Source organism: Lynx canadensis, chromosome C2, assembly GCF_007474595.2.
Source record: "Lynx canadensis isolate LIC74 chromosome C2, mLynCan4.pri.v2, whole genome shotgun sequence".
In the NCBI taxonomy this organism is placed as follows: Eukaryota; Metazoa; Chordata; class Mammalia; order Carnivora; family Felidae; genus Lynx; species Lynx canadensis.
Genome location: NC_044311.2, coordinates 29677898 through 29703762, shown reverse-complemented (window position 1 = coordinate 29703762; position 25865 = coordinate 29677898). Strand labels below are relative to the sequence as shown.

The following is a 25865-nucleotide window of genomic DNA, read 5'->3' as shown; positions in this document are numbered from 1 at the left end:
GCTCATGCCGAGAGAACCTGCCACTGAGGGAAGTCAGGAGGGCAGGATCGCATGCCAGTAAGATAATAGGAGAATACTCCATAGAGGAGGGGCACCTGCCCTGCATCGTGAGGACCCTTTAGAACTGAAAAGAAAAAAATGGAGCAATGAGGCACTTCTATAGAGTCTTTGGACCAGGAGGTCAATGATATAAGTGAGGGTTTTATGGCCTCTACTGTCTATAACATATACAGACTGAGTGGCTTTTCAGTGAAGCAGATGATGTGTGACATGGTTCCTGTCCTACACCCAGAAGAACTTCCAGAGTAGCTAGAAGGGAATGTAGGAAAATGCCCCAAATCCAAGCAGGGACACCCCCTCCCCCAAGCAGGAAGGGAGGATGGTGGGTGGGAATACCTGGGCCTGGTTGAGAAGCTCCCAGATCAAGTCCTCCTTGCCCCCCACCTTTCGAGCCACGACAGCATGAGAAGGGAAATGGGCCAGGTGACAGTCCTTGTATTCATCCACTGACTTCCGGGAGTTGTCCAGGCAGAGCAGCTCATACTGGTCCCTGTCAGCTTTGTTTGGCAGGTTCTCTGGGGGAAGAAAGCCCAGATGAGCCAACTGTAGACAGAGCTATGAGCTGTGGTCCCTGCTGCTCCCTGAATCACAGACACTGTTTGACCTTATTGTAATAACTTTCTAGGCCCAAGATGGAGCTAGTCCTGCCAAGGTGCCACATAAGTAAACCAAAATTTAGATCAGCTTTTGTGTCCCTGTAAATGCTCTGCTTGACCAGAAACAAAGTCTATTCAAATCAGCAAGTCCCCGAACACCAAGCCAACCCTGGGCCTTCTAACCTAGACAAAGTTGACTATATGGCCCCAGTCAATAGTCTATTTGTCTCTTCCTTGTCCTTTATTCATTTATAGAAGCTCCCTGACTTCCACCCCATTTTTCAGCTCTCCAAAAGGAGACTGTCAACTTCATGAAATGTTAAAATGTGTTTGTATCACCTAATTTGTCTTTAATAATTTTTTAACAACCTAAAGAGGACTGAAAGAAAATTTTTTCCAAATACATTTTATACATATGAGGAACCTGAGGCCTCAGGAGGTGAAATGACTGGTTCTCACTGCAGATAGACCCGGGGCTGGGAAGCCTGTTTGGCCCAGGACCCCTCTGACTACCCTACACGTCTGTAACTCTGCCGATATGAATGATGACAGCAAATGTTTTCTGAGCACTCACAGCACACCAAAGACTGTGCTGAAGGCTTTCATTTAATCCTCATAGCAACTGGGGAGGCCAGTGATATGATGATGCCATTCTAGAGATGAGGAAACGTAGGCTCGGAGAGTCAAGGTAACTTGTCAGCTAGTCTGAGGCTGATGCATCACCATGCGAGGACAATCCAGGTCCCCCACTAAAATGGCAGTCCTCCCCTGGAGGCAGAGCCTGCTGGGGAAAGGTGGTGAAAGAGTTGAAGGAGGCATAGGGCCCCAGTCAGGGTACTCTACAGGTACAAAGAGGGCCAGAAAACCTTGTGAGGGAAACAGACTGTTTGGTTCCCCTTATCTTGGTATTTGAAAGTGTTCTGGGTTGAATTGTGTCCCCTGAAATTCCTATATTGAAGTCCTAAATGCCCGTTACCTGAGAACGTGGCCTTACTTGGAAATAGAGTCATTGCAGCTGTCATTAGCTAAGATGAGGTCACACTACAGTAGTGTGAGCCCCTACTCCAGCATGACTGGTATGCTGATAAAAATGATACACACGCAGGGAGAATGCCATGTGAAGAGAAGGACTTAGGTTGGGCCGGTGTGACCACAAGCCAAGGAACACCAAAGATTGCGGCAAACCACCAGAAAGCTAGGGGAGAGGCAAAGAACAGATTCCCCCTCAGAACCTCCAGAAGGAACCCACCCTACTCACACCTTGATCTTGGACTTCTAGCCTCTCAAACTGTGAGAGGCTTCTTTTGCTTAAACTTCTATTGCTTAAGCCACCCAGTTTGTGGTATTTTGTCACGGCAGCCCTAGAAAACTCATAGAGAAGGTCTTTGGGGTTCATAAACTCTCACACTGAAAGGGAAGGAGTACAATTAGAGTTCTTGTATAAGGTTACAAGTTTAATTAGGTATGTCGAAGAGAAAATACATTTTAAATCTTTATATTAAGGGGCGCCTGGGTGGCGCAGTCGGTTAAGCGTCCGACTTCAGCCAGGTCACGATCTCGCGGTCCGTGAGTTCGAGCCCCGCGTCGGGCTCTGGGCTGATGGCTCAGAGCCTGGAGCCTGTTTCCGATTCTGTGTCTCCCTCTCTCTCTGCCCCTCCCCCGTTCATGCTCTGTCTCTCTCTGTCCCAAAAATAAATAAACGTTGAAAAAAAAAATTAAATCTTTATATTAAAAGAAAAAATTTTAATGATTTAGTAATATCAGAATTCAATTAAAAAAAATCAATATGGTCTAATAGCTCCAGAAAGAAAGAACTTTACCTCAAGGTCCCAGTGGTAGCAGCAGCTCCCCAACACTCACTTGTACCCCAAAAGCCTGATGGATAGTCTCTTATAAACTTCTACTTAAAAGGCAATGAGTGGGGGTTCCTGGGTGGCTCAGTTGGTTAAGCGTCCGACTTTGGCTCAGGTCATGATCTCACAGTTCATGATTTCAAGCCCTGCATTGGGCTCGCTGCTGTCAGAACAGAGCCTGCTTTGGATCCTCTGTCCTCTCTCTCTCTCTGCCCCTCCCCTGCTGACTCTCTCTCTGTCTCTCTCTCTTTCTCTTTCTCTCTCAAAGTAAATAAATTAACTTTTTTTTCGAAGGCAATGAGTGATCTATATTAGCAGGTAAATGACTTTCAGTAAAAGTAAATGAGGACAAGCTGGGACAACCTGTTGTTTTCAGAAAGTGAAGATGTTTTCAAATGCTTCAGGGTGAGTGTTAGAAGACTCTGCCCACTGGCATAGTAGCTGTGAGCACTTGAGCAACCAGAGGAAATAAAAATGACAATTATCTGGAACAACTTGATTCTGGGAAATGAAACCCATGAATGACCCCACTAATCAAATTTACTGATTATTAATAAGACATGCGTCAGTTGCCAAAATGCTAACAAACCAGGTCAGTGTGTAATAATGAGGGGACTGTGAATTGTGAATAGCTGAACAAAGCAACAAAGGACCTTGAACTCCTCTTTCATGCTAGAGAAAGACACTGTGTTGTAAGGAGCTCTGTGAAAAGTGATGACTTAAAGTTTCCTTTGAGGTAGCAGACATTTATCTTAAAAATGAACCTAGCATACTGAATATTCATTTGGTTTAAACATCTTGAACAATACAAGTGTATTCTGCATGTGATAGAAATTTGATTGGTTACAAAACAAAACCCAGATTCTGTAACTTCAATTTGCCTGAAATATTATTTTGGTTTTTTTGTTTCTTTCTGGTAAATGGCCCAAAACTCTTTTTTTTTTTTAATTTTTTAATCTTTATTTTTGAGAGAGAATGAGAAAGTGGGGGAGCAACAGAGAGAGGAGACACAAGATCCAAAGCAGGCTCCAGGCTCTGAGCTGTCAGCACAGAGGTCAATGTGGGGCTCAAACTCACAATCAGTGAGTTCATGACTTGAGCCGAAGTCGGCCGCTCAACCAACTGAGCCACCCAGGCGACCCGGCCCAAAACTCTTTTTTTTTTTTTTTTTTTAAATTTTTTTTTTTCAACGTTTTTTATTTATTTTTGGGACAGAGAGAGACAGAGCATGAACGGGGGAGGGGCAGAGAGAGAGGGAGACACAGAATCGGAAACAGGCTCCAGGCTCCGAGCCATCAGCCCAGAGCCTGACGCGGGGCTCGAACTCACGGACCGCGAGATCGTGACCTGGCTGAAGTCGGACGCTTAACTGACTGCGCCACCCAGGCGCCCCCCGGCCCAAAACTCTTAAAAGTGTTTATTTTTTTCAATGTAGAAACACAAAAGAAATATATTTTTGTCCACAGTAATAATGCTTTTGCAACACCTCTAGTTGTAGATGTGCTAATAAGTTCTGAAATCATTATAATAATTTGTGTGTTTGTTTAAGGTGTTTGAAGCATTTAGGAGCCATTTATACTGAAGAATTCGGGAGAATGTGATTACATTTGAAATGGATATTGCAGTGGCTAAGAGAATTGAATTATTACAACTTGTTTTATTAATTGTTAAATACTGTTTCAACTCGTTTAGTAGATTTGCAAACTGAACAAATTGAACACTAAACCAAGTACAAATAACAGAAATGATTTTTATACAGAAACTCTCCTGTATCATTAACGGTCTTGTCATCACCCATCTCTAGATGTTAGGAAACTTTCAGGTAAGAACCAGTTCCCCTGGCCAGGGTATGGCTCACGTGATTCTCCCTCCATCCAGCACTTACCAAACACTGTCATATGCCTCACGAAGGCCACATCCCCCACACCATCCTGCAGACACCTGAGGAATGGGACAGCGATAGTCAGGCCACTGTCCATGACTTGGGCTCACCCCTGCCCTGGCAACCCCCCTGAGGCTTTGCCCTGACCACTGGCTCACGCGGCTTTGCCCACAGTTTTCCAGACTTCAGTGTGTCCTCACAGAGGCAATGGCCCTGTCTGAGGGGCTTTTGAACCTCCACAGCCAACCCGGGTCTAAAGTAGGCAGGAGCTCTGTAAGCCACAACCCAGGTGATTCTAGGGAGGGATGGTGTGAAAGAAGGACCCGCACTTTCCCCTTCAAAGGCAGCCTAAAGTGATTGATTTTTTTTTTTTTTAATAAAGCCCGATACATGGAGGATAAAAACTCAGGATAGCCTTGGATTCCCAGCCAGTTTTGTTCTGGTTTTGACCATTAGCCATTTCTCTTACAGGCATGGAAAGGTGCCTGCAGAGGGCTGAGAGGGAGGTGGGGAGAGGCGAGCACATGTCCCTGACACAAGGAGATGCTCTGCCAGAAATAAGCAAGCTGGGAGGTCTTGGCCTTTGGCCCAGCTGGAAGCCCAAGCCTGTGTGTGTGGATCCCAGAGACCTAGAGATAGGTCTGTTCCCCAAGCCCTCCCTGGTCCAGGAGGGAGCACACAGGCTCCCTGGGGGGCAAAGAGGGGCTCCCACACAGAAGGCTGCTCCTCAGGATGGTTAGGAGTGAAGGTGGGCCATGGGAGGCACTCAGGACCCTGGGTTTCACACTGACACTCTAGGTGGTCTGAGCAGGCCCTGTCTATTCCCTGTGCCTTAGTTTCCCCATCATCAGGGTGAGGAGAAGCAGGGGGGCCCCACTCACTTGAAGGCACCTGAGTAGCCGAAGTACGGTTCCTGGAAGGAGCAGGCACACTTGTCTGTCCCTTTCCCCACACACAGTTGACACAGTCTGGGGAACGCTGTCCTGTTCGCACAGGGGACACAGCTGCCGGAGAAGAACTCGGCCATTTCTGCTGTGGCTGCTCAACACAGACATATGGACCTCAGGGCATGAACTGGCTGGGGGCCTCTGGGTTGTGTATATGTGTGAGTGAGTGGCCCTCTGTGAGATCCCATGAGGCTGTACATACTTCCCAAGACTGTCCTAAGGAAGCAGATGTCCAGAGGTGGCCAACAGTGCCCATAGCCAAAGAAGTGGATGACCCAGGGTCCCCATGTGTTCAGACATCACACCAATGTGTGGGCCTGGGGTCCCTAGCATGTCCACTGCAGAGAGCCACCTACCTACACTGAACCACGGGACCGCTCACCTTGTTAATTCACCACCATGGAGGCTCTAGGTGTGGCAGACAGAACTCTAAACACTGCAGGAGCTCCAATTGCCCTTTCTTACCTCGGGACATGGTCCCACCCACCCCTCTCCCCTTTGGATCCAGGAGCTATGGTAGTTGATGGTAGTTCCAGGAATCCATGGGAGAGGGTTGGGATAATTTGCCTGGTGGTTGGTAGGGGGTAGGCCAACAGTCATAACTTTTCAGACAGATGTCCAGCAGTGTCAGACATGGAGGCAAAAGAGACCCCAAGAAAGGGCAAACACGGCCAGAGCTATGGCCCAGGCTTTGGCACTCCATCTGACCCCAAAAGCCCCTTGTTTCTATCACAGGCAAAACATGGATGCTGCAGAGTTGGCAGGGATCAAAAGCACAGAAAGATTTGCCCATCATCTTTCAAAGGCTAACGAGGCACCCTAGACTCCCTTGGCTCATCATAACTGAACAAAAAGGACATAAAAAATTCTTGGCTCCAGTCTGCTCCTCACTTCTTGCCCCCATCCCAAACCCTCACCCCAGGCACTGAGGCCTGACTGCCGGTGGTGTGACTATAATCCCTAGTGAGCCTTCCTGGGAAGCTGGAAGGGAGTTCCCCTTTCTCATGAGCCCCAGGGATGGCCCTTGGCAAGGCAAACTGCTGGGGTTACAATGAATGTGGGGCTTTCAGAAGCTCAGAGACCAAGGGACCTTTGCCGAGAGAAGACTCAGCTGTCAGCTCCCGAGGGTCGCTGGTGCAGCAAACCCAGCTAGTCACATTTAAATCAGGCTGTCCTCTCCTCACCTTGTAGTTCATGAAACTCAGTGCCTGATAGTGATTATATGGCCCCAACACAATCTATGTGGGTGACTGGCGTAGGAGTCCTGCCTGGGGGCACCCAGCCCTAGCAAGCCTACCTTTTTCAATGGAGTCAGAAGGAAGAAGTGCCCCAATGGGGATGTTCCACCCAGCAGACCATCCTAGGCCTGTGTGGCAAGACTTCTTGCCTCGGAGCTGGTTCAGCTGGAAGTCGCTGTCCTTCTTCACCACAGCTACAGCATAATGGTAGGTTTGTGGATCTGCAAAGGAACAGAGTGAAAGGAGGACCAAAGGAAGACACCACATTATTGCTAACTAATCTTCCAGAGTGTGTGCAATGGGCAACTTCAGGAAATCCTAGGACCTGCACCATCTCCTGGTGAACAGGTGAAAAAAGAAAAAAATTGGCCTTTGATTAACAGGAGTGGGGTGGGGGGAGTCCATTTTCAGGGCAATGAACACTAGTTCCTTAAAGCCAGCCCCTTGTAGCCAATGGAGACGTGGGGTTGAGGCCACCGGCTACTACAGGGCCTGCAGGGCATTCTTAGGGAGACCTTCAGCTCCCAGTCATTGTGATGTTACTGTTTTTCCCCAAAGGCTTTTCTCCTTTCTCTGTTTCTTTGCCTGCAGCCCAGACACAATGGTAAAGGTGTGAGAGGCAGGATGCAGGGGTGACCCCGGGATTTTGACAGAGCCCTGAAAGTTGGACACAGATTGAGGTGGGCTGTGCTCATGTACCCACTGATGACAGTTATGGACAAGTATGGGAGGAGGCAAAGCCTTATTCTTCAACTCCCCCCCAAATCTCTCCTCACATCATTCACAGATCCATGTTCTGTAGCAACTGCAGGGGAATTAGCACAGCGAAGAGGCTGTCCAGATCTGTGTGTCTCCAGAGAGGCGCCTCTCAATGGTGCAACCCCACTGGGTAAGTGATGGACTCTGGACAGCACTGCCCCCTCTTATCCAGCAGTACCAAGGGCATTTCGATCAGGATGCATACAGTTCACAATTTCCCAGGGAGAGTCAACATTCTAGCTCTTGTAGGTCAGCATAGATGACAGACTCCTTCAATCCAAAGAGCTCCAGCAACTCTGTTCCCTACAGGCTGACAGAGACCCTGCCTCCCCCTATGGCTGCAGTGTCAGACCAGAGACCTGGGACCCCAGGGAGAACGCACCATCTTTTGACCCAAAGAATTCTGCCACGATGGGCTTCAGGTTAAAGGGGAGCAGGCCTGCCTCAAACACCAAACCTCCTTCGACAGTCACAGCATCTGCTTCATTTGCCTGAAAGAGAAGAGACCAGACCATGAATGGAGCCCCTAACCTAGACCTCTGCCAGGGACACTTGACCCATAGATATCTGCATGGGTCAGACCTCATTTCCTCCTTATTGTCCACTCAAATGTCACCTTCTCAGAAGGCTCTCTCCAACCACATCTTAATACAACCACTCCATGCACAAATGCTGAGCTCCCCCTTTGCTTTTTCCTTCAGTCAACCACCTGACAACCATTCATTGTAAATTCTCTTCCCCTATGGAATGCAAGCTCCACCAAGGTGGGGATACTTTTTTTGTTTGGTTGGCTTTTTCCTGCTGTATCTCAGAACCTAGAGAAGCACCTCCTATAGGTAAGTGTTCAATAAATGCTTGTTGGAGGAGTGAGTGAATTGTCAAATATTTCCATCCATAAGAAGTTAGGGCTTGCACTCACAGATCTGGATTCTCTCTTCAAGTATCTGTCAGTCTAGGATTCCTTCCTTCTTGTGAGAAGCAGCAACCTCACAGCCTCTTCTCAGAAGTGAGGTAGATCATTTCTCAACCCATCATGGAAACCTTTTTTTTTTTTTTTTTTTTTTTAAAGAGAGAGAATGAGCAGGGGAGGGGCAGAGAGAGAGGGAGAGAGAGAATCTTAAGCAGGCTCCACACTCAGCACAGAGCCTGACACGGGGCTCAATCTCATAACCATGAGATCATGACCTGAGCTGAAAACAAGAGTTGGACACTTAACCAACTGAGCCACCCAGCTGCCCTTAGAAATAATTTTTAAAATTCATTTATCAATTCACATTTGAAGTAACTTGGCTTTTTCTGAATTTAGTGTTGTGTTTCTATATACTTGCCTCCTTTTTCCTCCTCCCATTTTTTCTTACATATGAATTTTATTTATGTATTTATATATATAGTATATAATTAATACTCTATTTGTTGGATGTATCAGAACTCAATTTAAATTAACTTAGGTAAAAAAGGCATTTAGTATAAAGGTAAAACGACAAGAAGGCCACTGGGCCTAGTGAATACCATCAAGTTCGGAAGCAATTACATACATGGGTTTCAGTTCATACCCATGGGCTCCAGCTCATTACTGGTGGTTCCAGATTGTTCTTGCTCTTACCCCACTTTACCTACATCTTCCCTTCCTGGCTGCCTCCTCCTCAAGCTCCAACAGCTTATGAAAAGTCAGTAGTCTTAATAGAGACTGTATAACCTGCTTCGGCAACTGCATAAGGTCAAATTCTTGTAACAAATCAATCCCCCCCATAGATGAATTAGAAAAAAAAATAAAAGTTTGTATTCATGTTTTTGACCCTTACTGAGTATTTCCCAATTGTCTTCCAGAAATGACACAGAATTTATAATTCATAATACCAATAACAATGCATATTAATGTCACAGAAACCTACCAGCAAGAAATTCCATCATTTAAGAAATGTTATTACATTTCTAGGTATAAACTGTTACTTTAAGGATGGCTTTATTCAGGGGCCCCTGGGTGGCTCAGTCTGTTAAGAGTCTGACTTCGGCCCAGGTCATGATCTCAGGTTTGTGGGTTGGAGCCCTGCATCAGGCTCTGTGCTGACAGCTCAGGGCCTAGAGCCTGCTTTGGATTCTGTTTCTCCCTCTTCTGTCTACCCATCCCCTGCTTGCACTCTGTTTCTCTCTATTTCTCTCAAAAATAAATAAACATTAAAAAAAATTTTTTTAAACAATGGCTTTATTTGCATTTGATCATTAAAAAGTATGAACATTTTTTCCTTTATTGTTTATATCTTTTATTAGTTGTAATTTCTTTTCTGCAAGTGGTTTGTCTATAGCTTGTTATCCTTAAGCATTTTTTACAAATTTAAATGATATCTTAATCTAGTTTTTACATTATGCTGTTTTGTCATAGTTGATGTGAATATATTTTTGTATGCTTAAGGTCTTAAAATCTTTTTTCGTCAAAGATTTAAAACTTTTGCATTTCCAAGCTTATCTACCTCTGTGATTTATCTTGTTATGTCTATCTATATTAGTCAAATTGCGTCAAACTGAGAGTTTGTTTGGTAAATGGATTAAACACTTCACTTAATTTTGTTGCTGAAGAGTTACCCAGGGGACACCTGGGTGGCTCAGTCAGTTGAGTGTCCGACTCTTGGTTTCAGCTCACATCACGACCTCATGGTTGGTGAGTTTGAGCCCCGCATCCAGCTCTATACTGACAGTGTGGAGCCTACTTGGGATTCTCTGTCCTTCCCCCCACCTCTCTCAAAACTAAATAAACAAACATTAAAAAAAAAAAGAGGTACCCAGTTGTCTCGCTAAAGAATCTTTTCTTAGTCATTTACTTAGAAAGTTTGCCTTATCACACATATCAGTGTAAATCTATACCTTATCATACATATCTGTGTAAATCTACATGTATCTTACCTAAATTTATTAAGCCTATGGCCCTAGTGCCCTAATGTTGGATATTGATCATAGCTGACATCTGCATCATATCATGTAGACAACTAGATACATGAATATATATATAGCAAGCTGTGAATATGTGTGAATTTTGTTTGCTTTCAGGCCTCCTAACATCTGCACCAGGACCCTGGTCTTTGTAATACTGCTATTTAAATATTTTATAGTTTCAGGTAGGCCTCCACCACTCCCTTGCTAATTTTCTTTTTTAAAATACTATTTATAGGGGTGCCTGGGTGGCTCAGTCGGTTGAGCATCCGACTTTGGCTCAGGTCATGATCTCACAGTTCGTGGGTTCAAGCCCCACGTTGGGCCCTGTGCTGACAGCTCAGAGCCTGGAGCCTGCTTTGGATTCTGTGTCTCCCTCTCTCTCTGCCCCTCCCCCATTCGCACTCTGTCTCTATCTCTCAAAAATGAATAAACGTTAAAAAATTTTTTTAAATAAATAAAATAAAATACTATTTATATTCTTATCCATGTGCTTTTTCTTAAGATTTTGTAATTATTTGATACTTCTAAAAGGACTATACTTTAACAAAAATTACATTAAACTTATTAATTAACTTTGAGAAAATATGCAAGTATTTGATATTTAATCTTCCCATCTAGGAATATGTCATATGTGTTTATTAATAAATATTGTTCATTTATCCTAGAACTTTGTATTATATTTCTTTTTTTTTAATATGAAATTTATTGTCAAACTGGTTTCCATACAACACCCAGTGCTCATCCCAGAAAGTGCCCTCCTCAATACCCATCACCCACCCACCCCTCCCTCCCATCCCCCATCAACCCTCAGTTTGTTCTCAGTTTTTAAGAATCTCTTATGCTTTGGCTCTCTCCCTCTCTAACCTCTTTTTTTTTTTTCTTCCCCTCCCGCATAGACTTCTGTTGAGTTTCTCAGGATCCACATAAGAGTGAAAGCATATGGTATCTGTCTTTCTCTGTATGAATTATTTCACTTAACATAACACTCTCCAGTTCCATCCACGTTGCTACAAAGGGCCATATTTCATTCTTTCTCATTGCCACGTAGCATTCCATTGTGTACATAAACCACAATTTCTTTATCCATTTGTCAGTTGATGGGACATTTAGGCTCTTTCCATAATTTGGCTATTATTGAGAGTGCTGCTATAAACACTGGGGTACAAGTGCCCCTATGCATCAGCACTCCTGTACCCTTTGGGTAAATTCCTAGCAGTGCTATTGCTGGGTCATAGGGTAGGTCTATTTTTAATTTTTTGAGGAACCTCCACACTGTTTTCCAGAGCGGCTGCACCAGTTTGCATTCCCACCAACAGTGCAAGAGGGTTCCCGTTTCTCCACATCCTCTCCAGCATCTATAGTCTCCTGATTTGTTCATTTTAGCCACTCTGACTGGCGTGAGGTGATATCTGAGTGTGGTTTTGATTTGTATTTCCCTGATGAGGAGCGACGTTGAGCATTTTTTCATGTGCCTGTTGGCCATCTGGATGTCTTCTTTAGAGAAGTGTCTATTCATGTTTTCTGCCCATTTCTTCACTGGATTATTTGTTTTTCGGGTGTGGAGTTTGGTGAGCTCTTTACAGATTTTGGATACTAGCCCTTTGTCCAATATGTCATTTGCAAATATCTTTTCCCATTCCGTTGGTTGCCTTTTAGTTTTGTTGATTATTTCCTTTGCTGTGCAGAAGCTTTTTATCTTCATAAGGTCCCAATAGTTCATTTTTGCTTTTAATTCCCTTGCCCTTGGGGATGTGTCAAGTAAGAAATTGCTATGGCTGAGGTCAGAGAGGTTTTTTCCTGCTTTCTCCTCTAGGGTTTTGATGGTCTCACATTCAGGTCCTTTAACCATTTTGAGTTTGTTTTTGTGAATGGTGTAAGAAAGTGGTCTCGTTTCATTCTTCTTCATGTTGCCGTCCAGTTCTCCCAGCACCATTCGTTAGAGACTGTCTTTTTTCCATTGGATATTCTTTCCTGCTTTGTCAAAGATTAGTTGGCCATACTTTTGTGGGTCTAGTTCTGGGGTTTCTATTCTATTCCATTGGTCTATGTGTCTGTTTTTGTGCCAATACCATGCTGTATTGATGATTACAGCTTTGCAGTAGAGGCTAAAGTCTGGGATTGTAATGCCTCCTGCTTTGGTCTTCTTCTTCAAAATTACTTTGGCTATTTGGGGCCTTTTGTGGTTCCATACAAATTTTAGAATTGCTTGTTCTAGCTTCGAGAAGAATGCTGGTGCAATTTTGATTGGGATTGCATTGAATGTGTAGATAGCTTTGGGTAGTATTGACATTTTGATAATATTTATTCTTCCAACCCATGAGCATGGAATGTTTTTCCATTTCTTTATATCTTGTTCAATTTCCTTCATAAGCTTTCTATAGTTTTCAGCATACAGATCTTTGACATCTTTGGTTAGGTTTATTCCTAGTTATTTTATGCTTCTTGGTGCAATTGTGAATGGGATCAGTTTCTTTATTTGCCTTTCTGTTGCTTCATTATTAGTGTATAAGAATGCAACTGATTTCTATACATTGATTTTGTATCCTGCAACTTTGCTGAATTCATGTATCAGTTCTGGAAGACTTTTTGTGGAGTCTATTGGATTTTCCATGTATAATATCATGTCATCTGCAAAAAGTGAAAGCTTAACTTCATCTTTGCCAATTTTGATGCCTTTGATTTCCTTTCGTTGTCTGATTGCTGATGCTAGAACTTCCAACGCTATGTTAAACAACAGCGGTGAGAGTGGACATCCCTGTCATGTTCCTGATCTCGGGGGGAAAGCTCTCAGTTTTTCCCCATTGAGGATGATATTAGCTGTGGGCTTTTCATAAATGGCTTTTATGATGTTTAAGTATGTTCCTTCTATCCCAACTTTCTCGAGGGTTTTTATTAAGAAAGGATGCTGAATTTTGTCAAATGCTTTCTCTGCATTGATTGACAGGATCATATGGTTCTTATCTTTTCTTTTATTAATGTGATGTATCACATTGATTGATTTGTGAATCAATCAATTCAATTCATTCCTGCAGCCCAGGAATGAATCCCACTTGATCATGGTGAATAATTCTTTTTATATGCTGTTGAATTCGTTTTGCTAGTATCTTATCGAGAATTTTTGCATCCATATTCATCAGGGATATTGGCCTGTAGTTCTCTTTTTTTACTGGATCTCTGTCTGGTTTAGGAATCAAAGTAATTCTGGCTTCATAGAATGAGTCTGGAAATTTCCCTTCCCTTTCTATTTTTTTGGAATAGCTTGAGAAGGATAGGTATTATTTCTGCTTTAAATGTCTGGTAGAACTCCCCTGGGAAGCCATCTGGTCCTAGACTCTTATTTGTTGGGAGATTTTTGATAACTGATTCAATTTCTTTGCTGGTTATGGGTCTGTTCAAGCTTTCTATTTCCTCCTGATTGAGTTTTAGAAGTGTGTGGGTGCTTAGGAATTTGTCCATTTCTTCCAGGTTGTCCAGTTTGTTGGCATATAATTTTTCATAGTATTCCCTGATAATTGCTTGTATTTCTGAGGCATTGGTTGTAATAATTCCATTTTCATTCATGATTGTATCTATTTGGGTCATCTCCCTTTTCTTTTTGAGAAGCCTGGCTAGAGGTTTATCAATTTTGTTTATCTTTTCAAAAAACCAACTGTTGGTTTCATTGATCTGCTCTACAGTTTTTTTAGATTCTATATTGCTTATTTCTGCTCTGATCTCTATTATTTCTCTTCTTCTGCTGGGTTTGGGGTGTCTTTGCCATTCTGCTTCTATTTCCTTTAGGTGTGCTGTTAGATTTTGTATTTGGGATTTTTCTTGTTTCTTGAGATAGGCCTGGACTGCAATGTATTTTCCTCTCAAGACTGCCTTCGCTGCATCCCAAAGCGTTTGGATTGTTGTATTTTCATTTTCATTTGTTTCCATATATTTCTTAATTTCTTCTCTAATTGCCTGGTTGACCCATTCATTCTTTAGTAGGGTGTTCTTTAACCTCCTTGCTTTTGGAGGTTTTCCAGACTTTTTCCTGTGGTTGATTTCAAGCTTCATAGCATTGTGGTCTGAAAGTATGCATGGTATGATCTCAATTCTTGTATACTTATGAAGGGCTCTTTTGTGACCCAGTATGTGATCTCTCTTGGAGAAGGTTCCATGTGCACTCGAGAAGAAAGTATATGCTGTTGCTTTGGGATGCAGAGTTCTAAATATATCTGTCAAGTCCATCTGATCCAATGTATCATTCAGGGCCCTTGTTTCTTTATTGATCCTGTGTCTAGATGATCTATCCATTGTTGTAAGTGGGGTACTAAAGTCCCCTGCATACCACGTTCTTATCAATAAGGTTGCTTATGTTTGTGATTAATTGTTTTATATATTTGGGGGCTCCCGTATTCAGCGCATAGACATTTATAATTGTTAGCTCTTCCTGATGGATAGACCCTGTGATTATTATATAATGCCCTTCTTCATCTCTTGTTACAGCCTTTAATTTAAAGTCTAATTTGTCTGATATAAGTATGGCTACTCCAGCTTTCTTTTGACTTCCAGTAGCATGATAGATAGTTCTCCATCCCCTCACTTTCAATCTGAAGGTGTCCTCAGGTCTAAAATGAATCTCTTGTAGACAGCAAATAGATGGGTCTTGTTTTTTTATCCATTCTGATACCCTATGTCTTTTGGTTGGAGCATTTAATCTATTTATATTCAGTGTTATTATAGAAAGATATGGGTTTAGAGTCATTGTGATGTCTGTAGGTTTCATGCTTGTAGTGATGCCTCTGGTACCTTGTCTCACAGGATCCCCCTTAGGATCTCTTTTAGGGCTGGTTTAGTGGTGACGAATTCCTTCAGTTTTTGTTTGTTTGGGAAGACCTTTATCTCTCCTTCTATTCTAAATGATAGACTTGCTGGATAAAGGATTCTCGGCTGCATATTTTTTCTGTTCATCACATTGAAGATTTCCTGCCATTCCTTTCTGGCCTGCCAAGTTTCAGTAGATAAATCCATCACTAGTCTTATCAGTCTCCCTTTATATGTTATAGCATGCTTATCCCTAGCTGCTTTCAGAATATTCTCTTTATCCTTGTATTTTGCCAGTTTGACTATGGCATGTCGTGCAGAAGATCGATTCAAGTTATGTCTGAAGGGAGTTCTCTGTGCCTCTTGGATTTCAATGCCTTTTTCCTTCCCCAGATCAGGGAAGTTCTCAGCTATGATTTCAAGTACACCTTCAGCACCTTTCCCTCTCTCTTCCTCCTCTGGAATCCCAATTATGCGTATGTTATTACATTTAATTGTGTCACTTAGTTCTCTAATTCTCCCCTCATACTCTTGGACTTTTTTCTCTCTCTTTTTCTCAGTTTCCTTTTTCCATAATTTTATCTTCTAATTCACCTATTCTCTCCTCTGCCTCTTCAATCCAAGCTGTGGTCACCTCCATTTTATTTTGCAGCTCATTTATAGCATTTTTTAGCTCCTCCTGACTGTTTCTTAATCCCTTGATCTCTGGAGTAATAGCTTCTCTGCTGTCCTCTATACTTTCTTCAAGCCCAGCGATTAATTTTATGACTATTATTTTAAATTCATTTTATGTTACGTTGCTTAAATCATTTTTGATCAGTTCGTTAGCTGTCACTACTTCCTGGAGTTTCTTTTGAGGAGAATTCCTCCGTTTCATCATTTTGGGTAGTCCCTGGAGTGGCAAGGAACTGCAGGGCTCTTCCTCTGTGCTGTCTGGAGTAACTTGCATTGGTGGGCAGGGCCACAGTCAGACCTGATGTCTGCCCCCCAGCCCACCGCTGGGCCACAGTCAGACCGGTGTGTACCTTATCTTCCCCTCTCCCAGGGGCAGGACTCACTGTGGAGTGGTGTGGCCTCTGTCTGGGCTACTTGCACACTGCCAGGCTTGTGGTACTGCTTCAATGGGATCTGGCGTATTAGCCGGGGTGGATCCACAAGGTGCACAGAGGCAGGAGGAGCAGAGTCAGCTCACTTTGCCTTCGGTGGTCCGCTTCAGGAGGGGCCCCTCTTCTGTGGGCCTCTCGTCTACGCTTGGCTCCGGAGAGTCCATTCTGCTAGTCTTCTGGCAGTTTTCTGGGTTATTTAGGCAGATGTGGGTGGAATCTAAGTGGTCAGCAGGACGCGGTGAGCCCAGTGTCCTCCTACCCTGCCATCTTCCATTTTCTCTCTAAAAAAACACTCTTCTCAGGACTAAATAGCCTGACTTGATGACACAGGAAACACCACGACTGCAGGGCAGGTCCAACTGGGTTTACACCACATCCGTCAGGGTCTGTGAGCCTCAGGTCACTGACCTCACCTCCAGTTTCTCAACTGGCACAGGAAGGCTGGGCCACAGGGGAGAGAGAGCCAGGATCTGTGCTGAGAGAGGACGCTCACAAGGCTGTCGTGTGTTGTCCCTCCACTGCGGAATCTATATTTGTTAAAATCTTGCAGATCTGTCATGATTTTTTTCCTGAAACATTTTTCTATTATATTACAGTAGATTATATTGTAGCATAATAGAATTATAGTATGTTATTTAAAATTTTTTAATGTTTATTTATTTTAGAGAAAGAGAAAGAAAGAGAGCACAAGTAGGGGAGGCGCAAAGAGAATGGGACAGAGAATCCTAAGCACGCTGTTCACTGTCACCCCAGAGCCCAGTGTGGGGCTCGAACCCATGAACCGTGACATCATGACCTGAACTGAAGTTGGATGCTCAACCAGCTGATCCACCCAGGTGCCCCTATAGTACATTATTTTAAATAAAAATAAGTCATAAATTTGGGTTACTTTTCCCCAACTAATGACTGTTGTATATGAAAATGACATTGTGATATGTTTATCTTTTGCCAAACTAATTTATTCATTCATAAATAATTGTAGTAATATTTTTCTTTTTTTATAGTTGTACCACAATTTGTTTATTTATTAACCAGTTGATGGACATTTGAATTGTTTTTAATTTTAACATTATGAAAAAAGCAACTGTAAACATTAACATACAGGTGCTTATGTAGACATATGTTTTTATTTTGCGGGGGAGTAGATACACAAAAAGGGTAGTATGGTAATTGTATATTTAACTTCAGGAGAAAGTTCCAAACTGTTTTCTAGATATGCTATTTTGCATTCACACCAGCACTATCTGAGGGTTTCAGTTGCTCTAAATCCTTATTAACACTTAATGTGATCTGTGTATTTTATTTTGACCATATTAGTAGATAAGTAGTGCTATTGTCTTGATTTCCATTTCTATAATGACTAATAACTTTGGATATATTTTTATGTGCTAATTTGCCATCTGTATGTGAGTGGATGTCTGTTCAAATCTTTTGCTTATTTAAAAAATTGGGTTGTCTCATTATTATTAGGTTTTAAGTTTGTTTTTTTGTTTCATTTTAATTTACATCCAAGTTAGTTAGCATATAGTGCAATAATAATTTCAGGAGTAGAATCCAGTGGTTTATCCCCTGCATATAACACCCAGTGCTCATCTCAACAAGTGTCCTCCTTAATGCTCCTTGCCCATTTAACCTATCCTTCCACCAACAACCCCTGCAGCAACCCTCAGTTTGTTGTCTATATTTAAGAGTCTCTTAGGGGCGCCTGGGTGGTTCAGTTGGTTGGGCCTCTAACTTTGGCTCAGGTCATGATCCCACTGCTCATGGATTTGAGCCCTGCATCGGGCTCTGTGCTAACAGCTCAGAGCCTGGAGCCTGCTTCAGATTCTGTGTCTCCCTCTCTCTCTGCCCCTCCCCCACTCACACTCTGTTTCCCTCTCCCAAAAATAAACGTTAAAAAAATTTTTTTTTAAATCTCTTGTTTTGCCCCCTCCGTGTTTTTATATTATTTTTGCTTCCCTTCCCTTCTGTTAATCTGTTTTGTATCTTAAATTCCACATATGAGTGAAGTCATATGATATTTGTCTTTCTCTGACTGGCTAATTTTGCTTTGCATAATACCCTCTAGTTCCATCCATGTTGTTGCAAATGGCAATATTTCTTTTTTTTTTTTTTTTGATTGCCAAATAACACTCCATTGTGTGTGTGTGTGTGTGTGTGTGTGCGTGTGTGTGTATATATATATATATATATATATATATATATATATATACACACCACATCTTTATCCATTCATCTGTCGATGGACATTTGGGCTCTTTCCAAACATTGGGGTATGTGTGCCCCTTTGAAACAGCATACCTGTATCCTTTGGATAAATACTTAGTGCAATTGCTGGATTGTAGGGTAATTCTATTTTTTATTTTTTGTGGAACCTCCATACTGTTTCCCAGAGTGGCTGCATCAGTTTGCATTCCCACCACAAATGCAAAATGTTCCTCTTTCTCTGCATCCTTGCCAGCATCTGTTGTTGCCCGAGTTGTTAATTTTAGCCATTCTGACTGGTGTGAGGTGGTTATTTCATTGTGCTCTTGATTTGTATTTCTCTGATGATGAGTGATGTTGAGCATTTTTTTCGTGTGTTTACTAGCCATCTGGATGTCTTCTCTAGAAAAGTATCTAGTCATGTCTTTTGCCCATTTCTTCACTGGATTATTGTTTTGGGGGGGGGTTGTTGAGTTTGATAAGTTCTTCATAGATTTTTGATACTAGCCTTTAATCTGATAAGTCATTTGCAAATATCTTCTCCCATCCCATCAGTTGCCTTTTAGTTTTGTTGTTTCCTTTGCCATGCAGAAGATTTTTATCTTGATGAGGTCCCAATAGTTCATTATAGTAATATTTTTCTTGATTCTACCCTACTTTCCAGGCATGCAATCATCTGAAAATATTGATATTTTATTTGTTTCTTTCTACTTCATATGTATTTTGTATCTTATTGCATTACTGGAAAATTCCAAAAACAATGTTAAATAATAATGGTGATATGACAGCTTCTTATTTCTGACTCCAGTGCAATCCTGGCTTAGCTTTCCTGTTGGCATTTTCACTGAATCCTTCTCTATTAGTTGTTTAATTACTATTATTGCTTTTACTATTAATGAATGTTGAGAACCTATATTTTTCTCTCTACACGGTCCCTGTACTTTCAGGTCTTTAGCTTATTTCCTCTCCTTTATTTATTTATTTTTTTAAATTTTTTTTTTAATGTTTATTTATTTTTGAGACAGAGAGAAACAGAGCATGAATGGGGGAGGGTCAGAGAGAGGGAGACACAGAATCTGAAACAGGCTCCAGGCTCTGAGCGGTCAGCACAGAGCCCAATGCGAGGCTTGAACTCACAGACCGTGAGATCATGACCTGAGCCGAAGTCGGCCGCTCAACCGACTGAGCCACCCAGGCGCCCCTATTTCCTTCTCCTTTAAAGCATGGTCTAGTTCCTGTGGGAAGAAAGTTGTTCTGAAGCAATAAACACTAACAAGTACAGAAAAACGAAGTATGGATTTTCTTCCATTCTCCTTTGGGCAGCTGTGACTTACCCAAATGGACTTGATGCACTCAAAGTGAGAGGCTCTCTTCACACAGGTGACATGAGGACCATCTGCTGGAAGGACTTTTTTCATGTTGTCACTGAAATCAGAGCACTTACTGGCCTCATGATTTGAGACAGTGCACCACCTCACAGTTTTCCCAGGGACAGCCAGACACAGACCTAGGGGACAGATGCCAGAGGTGTAAGGAACCCACAGTGCTCATCTTTCTCTGCTGGCAGAAGAAGTTAAAGACAAGGTAAATGGTTGCCTGAGTGGGATAGACAAAAATTGGGTTGGCTGCATGGCTCACCTGAGTTTTCAGGTCCCATTTCTCTGATTGTGCCTTTCCCCTTGGAGAAACAAACCCAAAAGCACCTCCCAAAAGCTAAACAGAATTACCACATGACCCAGAAATCCCACCCCTCAGTTTATATTCCAAAGAATTGGAAGCAGGTACGCAAATACACATACATGAATATTCATTGTAGCACTGTTCACGATGGTCAAGAAAGGCAGAAACAACCTAAATGTACATCAATGGGTGAATGGATAAACAAAATATAGTATATCCATACAATGAAATATTATTCTGCCATAGAAAGAATGAAGTATTGCTATATGTTACAACATGGATGAACCTCGAAAATAATATGTTAAATGAAAGAAGCCAGTCACAAAAGGCTACACATTATATAATCCTACTCATATGAAATATCTAGAATAGGTAAATCTATAGAGACACAAAACAAACTGGTGGTTGCCAGGGGCTGGGAGAGAGGGGAATGGGAACTGACTGCTTAATGGGCACAGGATTTTCTTTTGGAACTAGATAGAGATGGTAGTTACACAACACTGTGAGTATACTAAATGCCACTGAAGGGGCGCCTGGGTGGCGCAGTCGGTTAAGCGTCCGACTTCAGCCAGGTCACGATCTCGCGGTCCGTGAGTTCGAGCCCCGCGTCGGGCTCTGGGCTGATGGCTCGGAGCCTGGAGCCTGTTTCCGATTCTGTGTCTCCCTCTCTCTCTGCCCCTCCCCCGTTCATGCTCTGTCTCTCTCTGTCCCAAAAATAAATGTTGAAAAAAAAAATTTAAAAAAAGAAAAAAAATAAATGCCACTGAATTGTATACTTTTAAATGATTAATTTTATGTTAATTAATGTCACCTCAGAAAAGAAAAAATATAAAAGGTGGGAGGGTGCCTGGGTGACTCAGTCGGTTAAGCATCCAACTCTTGATTTTGGCTCAGCTCATGATCTCGTGGTTCATGAGTTCGAGCCCCACATTGGGCTCTGTCTGCACTGACAGTGTGGAACCTGCTTGAGATTCTCTCTCTCTTCCCCTCCCCTCCTCTTGCTCTTTCATTCTCTCAAAATAAATAAATAAACTTAAAAGAAAAACCTATGGGAAGGAATCTTCAGCCTACTGATTTAGTCATTCTTTTGACATTAGATACTCTAACCTTATATGGTACTAATTGCTGGGGCACTAAAATCAGTACATGTTTATTTCATTTTAAGCTATAGTAATAAGTTTAGAGACTATTTTAAAGGCAAAATGCTGCTTACAAATCTGTAGTATTTGAGCCAAATGTTATTTTAAATAAAATCTAGAAGATGAAAGTACAGCAGTAGCAAATCCCAGTTTTGGATGAAGTCCTGTATGTCAGGCAGTGTGCCAAGCACATTACTCTGCTCTAAGGTCCACAAATCTCCTGCCATTTAAACATTAGTGTTTCTGTTTGTGGATGAAATTTAAGGAAAAAAAACTATCAGGGACATAAAATAACTTGAGACGAAGCTAATAATTGAACTACCCAAATCTGTTTGACTCCAAAATCTGCACTGCCTTTTAAGTGTCTGTGAGTAAGAAACATCAAAAGAAACAGGACAGGAGATGCCAAATTACCTTAGACAGAATCCCATATGAAACACAGAATGGCATATGGAGCTCCTCAACCCTATCTGAAAAAGCCTTTGAGAGTAGCAGCCCAAGGAAGGAGAGCAAGCTAGGAAATGGAACTATAGAGGCCATGTGCCCATGTGCAGAATAGAAACATTTGGAGTATTAGTTTTCATTTTCATTTTGAAACTTTCAAAGCATGTTTAATCTGCTTCCTAATATACATTGCTAAAACATTTTGTGCTTAGAAATAACTGGCAACAGTAGAGACAATACAACTCTATAAATGAAAATGCTTTGTAAGCAGGTTAAGTTATACAAAGAGCTACTATATCCAACTGTAGGGTTTCTTTTTCTTTTTCAAAGGTGTGCACTTTTTGGGAAAGCCTTTTTGAAAGTTTATATTTTCAGTTACCACTGTGCTTATGTTCAAATGATTAAAACTAGTTTCTGCACTTCTAATTTTTTTTAACTGTGATTGCAAAACAGGGCAAATGAAGTTTGTATTATTAGGGGAAAAGTGAAAGTCTTGACAGAAGCAAAACAAAACAAAAAAAGGGAAGATGGACTTTTGCTTCTACCTACAAAGGAATAACGATATGGGACTTGTTCTAGTACTTTAAACAACTAAAACACACACACACACACACACACACACACACACACACAGTGTGGAAAAAAACATGTGAAGAAAAGTTTTAAGTTATTGGATTATGGGCAAAAGAAAACCGGAGTAGCAATACTTATATGGGACAAAATAGACTTTAAAACAAAAACCATAACAAGAGACAAAAAAAGAGCACTATACAATAATAAAGGGAATAATCCAACAAGAAGATATAACAATTATAAATATTTATACACCCAACATAGAAGCACCCAAAACCGTAAATCAGTTAATAACAAATGTAAAGGAACTAATCGATAATACAATAATAATAGTGACTTTAACACCCCACTTACATAAATGGATGGATCATCTAAACAGAACATCAACAAGGAAACAATGGCTTTGAAGGATATACTGGACCAGATGGACTTAACAGATATATTCAGAACATTCCATCCTAAAACAGCAGAATACATATTCTTTTCAAGTGCACATGGAACATTCTCCTGAATAGATCACATATTAGCCCACAAAACAAATCTCAACAAATCCAAGAAGGTGAAAATCATACCATGCATCTCTTCTGACCACAACGTTATGAAACTAGAAATCAACCACAAGAAAAAATCTGGAAAGACCACAAATACATGGAGGTTAAATAACATGCTACTAAACAATGAATAGGTCAGCCAGAAAATCAAAAGAGAAATTAAAAAGTCCATGGAAACCTCTGGGATGCAGCAAAAGTGTTTCTAAGAGGGAAATTTATAGCAATACAGGCCTACCTCAAGAAACAAGAAAAATCCCAAATAAACAATCTAACCTTGCACCTAAAGGAGCTAAAAAAAAGTAACAACAAAACCAAACAAAAACCAGCAGAAGGAAGGAAATAATAAATATTAGAGCAGACATAAATGTTATAGAAACTAAAAAAAAAAAACAATAGAACAGATCAATGAAACCAGGAGCTGGTTCTTTGAAAAAAATTTAAAAAAAATCAAAAACCTCTAGCCAGACTTACCATGAAATAAAGAGGAAGGAAGGACTCAAATAAATAAAGTCACAAATGAGAGATGATAAATAACAACCAAACCATCTCCAATAAAGATTTAGTATCCAAAATATATAAAGAAGTTACAAAAACTCAACACTCAGAAAACAAATAATCTAATTAAAAATGGGCAGAAGACATGAACAGAAATTTTTCCAAAGAAGACGTCCAGATGGCCAACAGACACATGAAAAGATGCCCAATATCACTCACCATGAGGGAAATGCAAATCAAATATCTACAATGAGATATCACCTCACACCTATCAGAATGGCTAAAATTAACAACACAAGAAACAGGTGTTGGCAAGGATATGGAGTAAAAGGAACACTCATGCACTACTGGTGGGAGTGCAAACTGGTACAGCCACTGTGGAAAACAGTATAGAGGTTCCTCAAAAAGTTAAAAATAGGACTTACCCTAGATTCCGGAAATCACAATACTTGGTATCTACCCAAACGATACAAGAACACTAATTCAAAGGGATACATGCACCCCTATATTTATAGCAGCATTATTTACAATACCTAAGATATGAAAGCAGCCCAAGTGTCCATCAACAATAGACAACAATGGAATATTATTCAGCTATAGAAAAGGATGAAATTTTAAAAAAAAGAGTGAAATCTTGCCATTTGCAATGACATGCACAGAGCTAAAGAGTATAATGCTAAGTAAAATAAATCAGTCAGAGAAAAATAATATTATATGATTTCACTCAAATCTAGAATTTAGGGAAGAAAACAGACAAAGGGAAAAAATAAGAGAGACAAAGGAAAACACAGACTCTTAATTATAGAGAATAATCTGATGGTTACCAGAGGGGGTGGGTGTGGGAGGGAATGGGTTAAAATCCTGATGTGGATTAAGGAGTGCACTTGTCATGATGAGCACCAGGTGATGTATGGAATTGTTTGATCACTATACCGTAGACCTGAAACTAATACTGTATGTTAACTAACTGGAATTAAAATAAAAACGTAACATAACATAACATAACATAACATAACATAACATAACATAACATAACATAACATAAAATATTGGACAATGGGAAGTGCAGGACTGTAACCTCTGAGAGAAGGAAAACAAATAAAGTGAGTCCTATAATCATCCTAACTTTCTTTCTGGACCAGATTTCCAGATGGCAGAGCAGAGAGAAGAAAACCAAGTAGCCTGACTGCCTTACCAAGTTGAGGAGACAGAGATCATATTTAGGTAAGACTAAGGCAATTAGAATTTGTAGCACAGATAACCAAACAGTAGTGAATGCCAAAAAGGAGAGAAGAGAGAGAGAGGAGATTGAAATCTAGAGTCTACATACATTTGAGATTCTGGCTAAATTCCAACTTGAGCATTGTAGAAGCCAGGCAATAACAACTGCTAGAGAAAGAAAATTCAACGGGGAGCTTAAGCCAAACATTTTCCAGAACTTGAATGAGGTCAGGAATCATTTCAAGTTCCCATGATTCAGAGTGGATAAAAATCTCATTGAATAAATAGTACAGTTATTAAAGTTCCAGAAGTAGGTTAAACTACCCTAAAATAAAGAATATTCTAGACACAGACTAAAAATCTTAGAAACTAGTTTTGAAAGAATTAAGCTGATCTGCAGATAATATGACTGCCTGCCAGAACAAAGTTTAACACTCTTTAAATAAAAACAACAAAATTCATTACACACACACACACACACACACACACACTGTACACACCAAATTTCAATACTCAGCAAGGTAAAATTCACAATGTCTGGCAACCCACAAAATTACTATGCAGGTGAAGAAGCAGGAAAATGTAACCCATAATGAAGAGGAAAACAGTCAACAGAATCAGAACTAGAAGTAAAAGGATGATGAAAGTAACAGAAAATAACTTTAAAACAGCTATTTTAAGTATTATAAGTATGCTCAGAGATTCAAAGGAAAGCATGAACATAATGAGGAAACCAATGTAAGCTATAAAAAGAGCTAAAAGGAATTTCTAGAGACAAAAAAAACAGAACATCTGAGGGGCACCTGGGTGGCTCAGTCAGTTGAGCATCTGACTCTTGATTTCAGCTCATGTCATGATCTCAAGGTTTGTGGGACGGAGCCCCATGACAGGGGGCTCTCCACACAGTGCAGAGACTGCTTGGGATTCTCTCTCCTCTCTCTCTCTGCCCCACCCGCTGCTCACACTTGCTTGCTCTCTCTCAAAATAAACAAATAAACTTAAAAAAAAAAAAAGAACATCTGAAATGAACATTTAACTGAATGAGAATAACAGCAGATTACATACTGCAATAGAAAAAAGATAATCTGGAAGACATTACTTGAAACTCTCTGAAATGAAGCTCAGGGAGGGGGAAAAAAGGATGAAAAACCAATAAACAGAGCCTCAGTGATTTGTCACCCAATGTCAAGTGATCTAATATATATGTAACTGCAGTCAGTCCTATGGGAAAACGTGGGGAGGGGAGCTGAAAAAATATGTGAAGAAATATTTGGCCAGAATTTTCCCAAATGTTATGAAAACTATAAACTCAGTTCTAGAGCAACCAGAGAAAAGAGACAAATTTAGAGGAACAAAGATAATGAATACCACGGACTTTTTTGTCAGAATCAAGA

The 25865-nt window shown here is 41.2% G+C and overlaps 1 protein-coding gene across 1 annotated transcript in view; it reads right to left on the bottom strand.

Annotated features, from left to right (window-relative positions):
* Positions 1 to 25865, bottom strand: part of LOC115523837 (inhibitor of carbonic anhydrase-like) — a 57871-nt gene that overhangs the window by 21275 nt on the left and 10731 nt on the right. The window contains exons 2-7 of the mRNA XM_030330090.1: positions 19703 to 19875; positions 7718 to 7826; positions 6636 to 6797; positions 5273 to 5429; positions 4395 to 4450; positions 397 to 575 (exon numbers count right to left, since the gene is read on the bottom strand). Of these exons, the coding sequence (XP_030185950.1) occupies positions 397 to 575; positions 4395 to 4450; positions 5273 to 5429; positions 6636 to 6797; positions 7718 to 7826; positions 19703 to 19875 (836 nt within the window). The remainder of the gene's footprint in view (positions 1 to 396; positions 576 to 4394; positions 4451 to 5272; positions 5430 to 6635; positions 6798 to 7717; positions 7827 to 19702; positions 19876 to 25865) is intronic.